Here is a 9862-nt window from a genome sequence, read left to right on the forward strand (position 1 = left end):
CAGACACGGACAGACAAAGACAGACATGGACAGACACGGACAGACAAACGGACATGGACAGACAAACGGACATGGACAGACAAACGGACACGGACAGACAAACGGACACGGACAGACAAACGGACATGGACAGACAAACGGACACGGACAGACAAACGGACAGACAAACGGACAGACAAACGGACAGACACGGACAGGCAAACGGACATGGACAGACACGGACAGACAAACGGACATGGACAGACACGGACAGACAAAGACAGACATGGACAGACACGGACAGACAAACGGACATGGACAGGCATGGACAGACAAACGAACATGGACAGACATGGACAGACAAACGGACATGGACAGACAGACACGGACAGACAAACGGACACGGACAGACACGGACAGACACCGACAGACAAACGGACATGGACAGACACGGACAGACAAACGGACACGGACAGACACGGACAGACAAACAGACACGGACAGACACGGACAGACATGGACAGACACGGACAGACAAACGGACAGACAAACGGACACGGAGAGACACACGGACACGGACAGACACGGACAGACAAACGGACAGACAAACGGACACGGACAGACACGGACAGACAAACGGACATGCACACAAACAGTGGAACCCCCCTTTTCAGACCCTCCATTGTAAGACTTTCTCCCTTTTAGACCTTGCTTTCTTAAAAAACATGTTGTTCATAGCCTCCATAAAGTTACCTCCACTTTAAGACTTCCTCCCTTTTAATCTTCTTCTTCTTCTGCGTTCGTGGGCTGAAACTCCCACGTACACTTGTGTTTTTGCACGAGTGGAATTTTACGTGTATGACCGTTTTTACCCCGCCATTTAGGCAGCCATACGCCGCTTTCGGAGGAAGCATGCTGGGTATTTTCGTGTTTCTATAACCCACCGAACTCTGACATGGATTACAGGATCTTTTACGTGCGCACTTGGTCTTGTGCTTGCGTGTACACACGAAGGGGGATAAGCCACTAGCAGGTCTGCACATAAGTTGACCTGGGAGATCGGAAAAATCTCCACACTTAAACCACCAGGCGGCCGCGGCCGGGATTCGAACCCTCGACCTTCCGATTAGGAGGCCGACGTCTTACCACCCCGCCACAACGCCCGTCCTCCCTTTTAATCAAGACCTGACGAGCGCAGTGGCGTGGTGGTAAGACGTCGGCCTCCTAATCGGGAGGTCATGAGTTCGAATCCCGGTCGCTGCCGCTTGGTGGGTTAAGAGTGGAGATTTTTCCGATCTCCCAGGTCAACTTATGTGCAGACCTGCTTAGTGACTTAACCCCCTTCGTGTGTAAACGCAAGCACAAGACCAAGTGCACACGGAAAAGATCCTGTAGCCCATGTCGGAGTTCGGTGGGTTATGAAAACACGAACATACCCAGCATGCCTACTCAACGAAAGCGGAGTGAAGCTGACTATGCTCTCAGAGTATAGTGTGGGGAACCCAAATGGGCAAATGAGCTCACACGTAACCAGACAATTCTGGAACGCTGAAGAAGAAGAAGAATTAAGACCTGTTTCTCTCATATTTCTGGAGGTCTTAAAAGGGTGTACCACTGTACTTGCACACAATTGTAGGGATCAAGATGAAAGTGTGACTTACTGTAGTTCAGTGGTCCCCCCGGCCTTGAGTTTGTCAATCTTCTCAATGAGATCCTTTCTGTGGGCGTTGGTTGCTGGCACCATCCGCTTCTTCTGACAGCTCAGCACGTCAGTGTCGTACATGTACCACCTGCACACAATATCAGACATCATTTTACATAAATTGCTGAACAACATCTTAAAATGTGTCATCAAAATTAAACAAATTAATTCTGTGAGCTAAGCTGCTGGCAGGATTTGCTTCTTTATGACATGCATGTACCACCTGCAAAAAAAACATAACTTGAATAAATGTAGTTGTGGTTTGAGTGCACCGTATAAAAATACATTTTTAAGTCACTTTCCAAAGAGATCATTTATTTTTGCATGGATGAATTAACCTCTTCAGCGCAACAGTGTTTAGTTCCCTTCTTGCTGGGTGCAAATCAATAAAATGTTTACATACTTGCATCAATACATAAAATCACCAACAGATTATGTTCTCGAATTAACTTTATCAGGTTTGTATAGGTTGTGTAAGAGTGAATACTCCTGATTTTAGTGAGTCACTTTCCAAGATGACATTATAGGCCCGGTGTAGGATCCGGTCCGGTCTCCCCTCTGAAGTAGTCCCCCGGGGGACCAATTCGTGGCAAAAACTGCTCTATAATGGTCCCCCCTTAGACATCCAGCCTCGTTTTTCTTGTTACAATGTTAGTAATGTTACCAGCAATTTTAGAGAAAAGAAAGGAAAGAATCAGAGACTGGTTTCATTTCTTCTTATCAGTATTTATTTATTATTCATTTTATTTCATGTGATTTTTCTTTTGAACGGCATTATAAATCAGATCTATTTTATTTTCTGCAAAATATAGTCAAACAAAGAGATTGCTGTCTGTGCACTACATAATACCGGACGAAGATATAGATTGAAAATGGCTTGAATGCCTAAGAAAAACGAGGCTGGATGTCTAAGGGGGGACCATTATAGAGCAGTTTTTGCCACGAATTGGTCCCCCGGGGGACTACTTCAGAGGGGGGACCGGACCGGATCCTACACCGGTGTCACTAATGGGGGGTGTTTCTGAAACACATGGACAAGGAGAACGTGTAGAAAGTGTCCCTCACAAAAAGCAAGAGTATTCACTCTTTCACAACCCATAAAAATCGAACAGAGTTATTTCCGGAATTTGTCTATTCACAGGACAGACAACATGTAACTCACTTGCCAACTTCATTCCAATGGCTGGCACGAGAGCAGATGACATTCACATAGTCCTGTTTGGTCAGGGTGCGAATCACGTTTTTAGCCACAGCTTTGGCAATGGCAAACTTCTCTCCCTTTATGGAGAGGCTAAAAATCAGAATACATGTATTATTAAGTTTAAAGTTTAACACATTTTTTGTAAACTTACATCCATGTCCTGACATCAGTTACTCTCTCCTCCATCCCCCCCTCTCTCTCTCTCTCTCTCTCTCTCTCTCCTCTCCCTCTCCCTCTCCCTCTCAACCTCAATTAACATGTTGCATGTTTCGCTTTTGATTTGTATGTTGCTTACTTTGTCATTTTGCTGTTTGTGTTTATTTGCTTGTTTGCTTACCTGTCGATTGTTTGCTGGGTCGTTCGTTTAATTTGTTTATTTGTCATGTTGCTTTACTTGTTTATCATTTATTAGACATTAGTATTAGAAGTAAGGACAGTCGCCTTAAACCTCTATCCTTGAAAAATAAAGTTCAGACCTGTGCACACTCAAATCGCTCATCAGTAGTACACAAACCAAATTTCAGTAGTTTTTTTAAAATGTTTCAGTAGTAAGCTGTAACGACAGTTCAAGACAAATTCTGCTGCTCACAAAGCACACAAACTGGATTTTACGATCTCCAGGTTGTCTTGAGAATAACTGGACTTCCAGCACTGTTGTGCCGTTTTCTTCTTCTTTGGTGACAGAGCTGGTGTCTCCTCTTCACTATCTTTTGTTTGTTTGTTTGTTTGCTTAACGCCCAGTCCACCACGAAGGGTTATATCAGGGCGGTGCTGCTTTGACATTTAACGTGCGCCACACACAAGACAGAAGTCGCAGCACAGGCTTCATGTCTCACACAGTCACATTATTCTGACACCGGACCAACCAGTCCTAGCACTAAACCCATAATGCCAGACGCCAGGCGGAGCAGCCACTAGATTGCCAATTTTAAAGTCTTAGGTATGACCCGGCCGGGGTTCGAACCCACGACCTCCCGCTCACTGGGCGGACGCCTTACCACTAGGCCACCGTGATGCGGTCTCTTCACTATCTGAATATCGCACTCTTTTTCATGTTTCACTTTAATCACAAGTTGCCACGCAGACGCTGGACGAACTACCGGTAAGTCTAAGAACAAAGACTCAATGCTGAGAACACGCGCGCTTCCGGTAAATCGGAAAACGTCTTTTCAGCGCAGCGGCTAACTAATTAGTCAAAACATTTTAAAACAGATTTTTATTTTTTTTAATTTTTTTTTTAAACATCGGAATTTCGGAATTTTAATTAAAAATCCGTAGCACCGTATTTTGCATATAAAAATCGGAGAAATTACGGAGAAAACGTAGATGTGCACAGGTCTGAAAGTTCCATCATCATCATCTCCCTCCCCCTCTCTCTCTCCCCCTCCCGTAACCTTCCCTCTGTAGTGTGTTACAGGATTTCTACTACAATAAAATTGACCCAGTCTCCTTGGACCATCCATAATAATAATAATAATACGAATATTTGTAACGCACACATATCTCACCAACAGGCGACTCAAGGCGCACATACACTCATTCACACACACGGAGACTTAAAGTCACTAACACACACACACCATCAATCTCAGATATCATGCGTCAGTCTCAGCTGAAAATATTGGTCATTGACCCGGGGTCACAAGGCTATAGTCTTTTTAATTACAAGGGTACACAGCTAGTACAGTACGCTAGGATTGATAAGAAAAGAGGCCGTCCCCAGTGGCTTTGATCTTGCTGCACATGTACCGAAACAAATGTATTTCCACTCTGCTTTTCCTTCTACATGGGCTAAATACACTGATAGCACCTAATGTGGTGTTTTTTCGCTCATTAAGTGAAAAGTGGGGGTCGAATGCCTTGTACATTAAAGAGCCTTTTAACCAAAAAAGTACGGTAGTTATCAAAATCCGAAATCATAATGCAAAAAGCAAACTCACAAGAATTAAAACACAAACTTCATAACCACTGAAAACAGAAGTTGCCACAGCCTTCAGGTGAACCAAAACACAAACTTCATAACCACTGAAAAAAGAAGTTGCCACAGCCTTCAGGTGAACCAAAACACAAACTTCATAACCACTGAAAACAGAAGTTGCCACAGCCTTCAGGTGAACCAAAACACAAACTTCATAACCACTGAAAAAAGAAGTTGCCACAGCCTTCAGGTGAACCAAAACAAAACGAAAGAAAAGAAACGAAATACACATACCTACAGGCCAACCACAACACCAAGTCACCTGCAGTCCAAGACAATAATTACGTCTTTGGGTCCGCTAGTTGCCGCAATGTACCACGGTCGCACTCTGGGATCATAGTCATTGTAAAATCCAGCAAAGTTTGTCGACCATTCTCGTCCAGGATACAGGCGAGTGACTCCAGTTGTGGACCCAAAATACTGCCACCTGTTACACAACACAAACACTTATAATGTCAATTTCAAGTGTTCAGTCTGTTTTGAAAGTTGCGCAACAAGCTAAAATTAGACCACTGCCTCTTTTTTCAAAATGGCACTTCATCTCCTTTTTGAACTGCGGTTGTTGATCATATTTAAAACTTTTATATGTTCATCACAGGCTTGTTCAATTTTTTGTTTTATTTAAAAACAACGTCCTTTTTGGGACATTTGGCCTAAACGGGACTGACTGTATACAAATGTATACATGTGGAACCCCCCTTTAACGACCTCAAAACATAATAGAAATTTAGGTCTTACAGAGGAGGGAGTCTTAAATCGTGAGTACCGGTAAATTTACAGAGGCAATGAACAGAAAATCAGAGAAAAGAGGGTCTTAAACAGGAGGGAGTCTTAAATCGAGTGGTTGTAACAAGGCGCTACCCTGTACTACCCACCTGAGCAGCGCATCCGTTTCAGCGTTTTCGATGAAGACTTTCTCGAGTCCCTTGGTGAAGTGCACGGTGTTGATGACTGACTGGTGCTCTCTGGGCACCTCGTCTGCAATCTTCACCGTGGAAAACCTCTTGCTCACCTTCTGCTGGAAGTATCTGAACACACACACAGCCTTAGCATCAGGGCTTTTATCACCTGGAGTTGTCTTCACAAGTTCTTACCTTAACAACAATACAGTGGAACCTCCCTTTTAAGACCTCCAACAAGCTGAGGAATCAGGCCTTAAAAAGGAGGGAGTCCTAAAATGGAGGTACATTTACACAGGTTAGGAAATCTAAAAAAAGCAAGATCTTAAAATTGGGGAAGTCTTAAATTGGGGGATCATACAGGGGGGAGGGGGTTCCACTGTAGTGTCATAGAATTGACTTCACAATCTGTTACCTTAACAACAATAGTGCCCTCGGACAGAAGATGTTTGGAATTAACTCTGTCGGGTTTGTATGGGTTGTGAAAGAGTGAATACCCTTGCTTTTTATTGGACAAATAAATTCACACATGCTCCTGTCCACGTGTTTCAGACAGACCCCTCGCTAGTGATTGGCCCTCCAATGTTTGTTCCAGTAAAAGCAAGGGTATTCACTCTTTCACAACCCATACAAACCCAACAGAGTCATATAATTCGGAATTCGTCTATCGACTTCCCAAGCTGTTACCTTAACAATAATAGTGCGCAAGCATTTGTAAATTGTTCCGAGTTCATGATTCTAAACTGCTTTTTTTCTGGTTGTAATGTCATCACCCAAAAATCTAAATAACTTCTTGCACTTTAAAGCACACAAAAAACAACAGTTATGACTCCTTACCATGTAAGTAAAACCAACAAAAGTTATGGCCCCTTACCATGTAATTACTGCTGTGGCTGTCTGCTGAAAACACACGAACACAGACACACACATGCAGACATTGAGATGTACAGCCAGCCTTCAGAAATGACTTACGGACTGAATTTCAGGTCTGGAGGTAGACGTGTGGGAATGTCAGAGTCTTTGTAGACATCGGCAGTCAAATCATTCAAACGATCGGCATCAATTGTCATGTTCTGCTCCAAAAAGGAATCATGGAGTTCTAGTACTTTCTCTGCCAGTCTCTGAAAACAAAGAAAGAAAGTTGATTACATACATGTATTTGAAATGAACACACACACGAACGCAAGCACGCACACACGCAAGCACACACACTCACATTTCCTTTCTTTCCCTCCCTTTCACTTTCTCCTACATTTATGCACATGCAAAAGCATATACACATCATCATTCGTATGGCTTATGCTCATACCCCTGCTCCTTTTTCTTCATCAGTCTCTGTTCAAAATGATTCACATACAAAAGTATATTTTTAACATATGCCATCTATAGAAAAGTTTTTACAGGAAAGTGTGAGGGGGTTTGTGTGGTTGGGCCCCGTTCTGTAGCAGGACCCCCCCCCCCCCCCCCCCCTTTAAGACTTTCTCCTTTTTAAGACCTTGCTTTTTCAGATTTTCTGTTCATAACCTCTGTAAATGTACCCCAATTTTAAGACTCCATCCTTTTTAAGACCTGATTTTCTCAGATTTTTTGAGGCCCTAAAAGGGGGATTCCACTGAATAGCTCTAGTCAAAACACAATTGTTGACCTATACTTAGTTCAATTACCTCAGCTGCTTGAATCTTGTTCTGAAAGTAAACACCAAGCTCCTCCTTCACTTGGTCCACCAGTTCTCGGCCGTCCTTGATTTCTGACTTGTACTTGGCTTGATCCAGCAAACTCTGGGTGATGTGTTTGTTGATTCCATCACTTGCCAGCTGAAAAGGGACAACAAAAACACTCACAATAAGTAGGATAGGTTTTGTCAAAGGTGAACGACACTTGCAAGTCTCTTCTTCTTCAGCGTCCGACGGTTGTGTCACTCATAGTCTGAGGCCTGCTAATGTTATGAATTGGCAAGTTCCCCACAGTTTGCTCTCTAGCACTTGCAAGTCTCTAATTAAAAAGTGTATTCCTAAGCTGTACACATAATTGTTCTGTTTTATGAATACACTGGCAAGTATCAAAGTCTTACATTAATCAATTCCTAAGCTGTGCACAGTGTACATATTCTGCTTCATTAAATAACAATGATCTTCTTCAAAATGACCAATTTCAACTTAATCTTCTGTCAGGTGTACTGCAGAAATATAAATGACTGACCTGTAAGATATAATTCTGGATTAACATGGCCCAGTTTTGCACATCACCAGCTAGTGTGCCAATGTCGTGCTTTTCTTCTCCTCTGTAGGCCTTGGTAGCGATGGCGCAAGGCATGCTGATGTACAGTAACAACTGTAGGATCCTCTTTGTATCCATGTTGATTCCTGCAAGAATGCATAAACACAGAATAACCTCAAATAATCTGAAACATTCGATCATTTCTGTTCTAGTCTTGAAGTGATCAAGTTTCTACATCCCATGTATTTTCCAAAGCAACCAATACTATACAGTCCATAGGATGATTGCTACTTGTTTTTGTCTTAGACCTTTATTGAACTGTTTGCTGTAACACCTATCAAATCGCCAGAATTCAGGCGACCAGCATAGCTAGTCTTTTTTTGTTTGTTTGTTTGTTTGCTTAACGCCCAGCCGACCACGAAGGGCCATATCAGGGCGGTGCTGCTTTGACATATAACGTGCGCCACACACAAGACAGAAGTCGCAGCACAGGCTTCATGTCTCACCCAGTCACATTATTCTGACACCGGACCAACCAGTCCTAGCACTAACCCCATAATTCCAGACGCCAGGCGGAGCAGCCACTAGATTGCCAATTTTAAAGTCTTAGGTATGACCCGGCCGGGGTTCGAACCCACGACCTCCCGATCACGGGGCGGACGCCTTACCACTAGGCCAACCGTGCCGGTCCTAGCTAGTCTGATGCACACATTGTAAAGATACTGTGAAGCATAAACCACCCTTGACCACGATTCTTTCTAAATTGCAGCCAAAACGCAGTTTTAGATCAACAACAATGGATGCATAGCCTACATCTATAAACAAATACGTAAAATGACAATCATTAATTTATACTAGCAAAACAAAGTGGATCGCTGTATCGCAGCGTGTTAAGGAACTTTTTTTCATCATTACGTGGCATATTTTACAATTACACTTCTATCACAACCGACCAAAATCTATCTGATAATATATATCACCGACAGAAATAAAAATGCCAAAACAAAGGAAAAGGGGAGTGGGATTGCACGGGTAGTGAAAAAACCCATATTAAACTAAAGATCATGAAGAGATTACACTAAAAAATGGGACAAATTCCTTCTCAAGAAATAACGGCAGCTGTATAACCGTAGTAAAAAAAAGAAGTACAATTTTGGTGGACGATTGACTGCAGGCACAGCACATCTCTACAAACATCAACAAGAGTGGAGCTGGAAGCACGGTACGGAGGCCCTTTTATCTTTTCATCCCAAATGAAACTGTACAGAACGGGTAGACCACACCTGATATAAAGAACGTCCCGCTGTGAGTTCGCTGAACAAATTAGACAAGTTAGATCATAACTGTACGCTTTCGTGGTACAAAAAGTCAACTCACAAAGCAGCATCATGCTTCACAACAGCTCTGCAGAGATTCACTTGTGTCCCTTGTACAAGAATCACCAAGTCCCTTGGTTCATTCAAAACACATGTGGGGTGACATTGAAAGGATGCAACGACAGGAAGGGAAAAGAAGTACGCGTGGAATCAATAAGACGCCACATGATCGATCCATAAGATGCGATTAAGAAATGATAATGTGGTTTCCAGAAGATCGAAGCAGACGGCCGGAAGTTGCATTAATGAGAAAGAAACAGGCACCCTGGTTGGTTGATCACTTCTAAACAAACAAGGCTTTGGTTTGTCTTTCCAAAGTTATTTGTATTTATTTTAAATTCAAATTGCTTAATTGAATCCGAGTGTATAATATATGATTATACAAGACAAAATGGAATGATATTCTAATACTATCGGCCGCATGCATCAAAGAGTAAACAATAGACCCTCCCAAACAGAGTGGGTATATAAAAGGGAACCTGATTGGCCTACAATATTTTGGCATCTTTT

At 42.8% G+C, this 9862-nt stretch overlaps 1 protein-coding gene across 1 annotated transcript in view; it reads right to left on the minus strand.

Moving 5' to 3' along the window:
* Positions 1-9569, minus strand: part of LOC138967523 (voltage-dependent calcium channel subunit alpha-2/delta-2-like) — a 45724-nt gene extending 36155 nt beyond the window's left edge. Inside the window, exons 1-8 of the mRNA XM_070340091.1 lie at positions 9354-9569; positions 7959-8122; positions 7424-7573; positions 6732-6880; positions 5736-5888; positions 5123-5287; positions 2844-2972; positions 1641-1769 (exon numbers count right to left, since the gene is read on the minus strand). Coding sequence (XP_070196192.1) covers positions 1641-1769; positions 2844-2972; positions 5123-5287; positions 5736-5888; positions 6732-6880; positions 7424-7573; positions 7959-8114 — 1031 coding nt within the window. The 5' untranslated portion in view covers positions 8115-8122; positions 9354-9569. The remainder of the gene's footprint in view (positions 1-1640; positions 1770-2843; positions 2973-5122; positions 5288-5735; positions 5889-6731; positions 6881-7423; positions 7574-7958; positions 8123-9353) is intronic.
* Between the last annotated feature and the right edge of the window lie 293 nt (positions 9570-9862).

This window comes from Littorina saxatilis, linkage group LG5, assembly GCF_037325665.1.
Source record: "Littorina saxatilis isolate snail1 linkage group LG5, US_GU_Lsax_2.0, whole genome shotgun sequence".
In the NCBI taxonomy this organism is placed as follows: Eukaryota; Metazoa; Mollusca; class Gastropoda; order Littorinimorpha; family Littorinidae; genus Littorina; species Littorina saxatilis.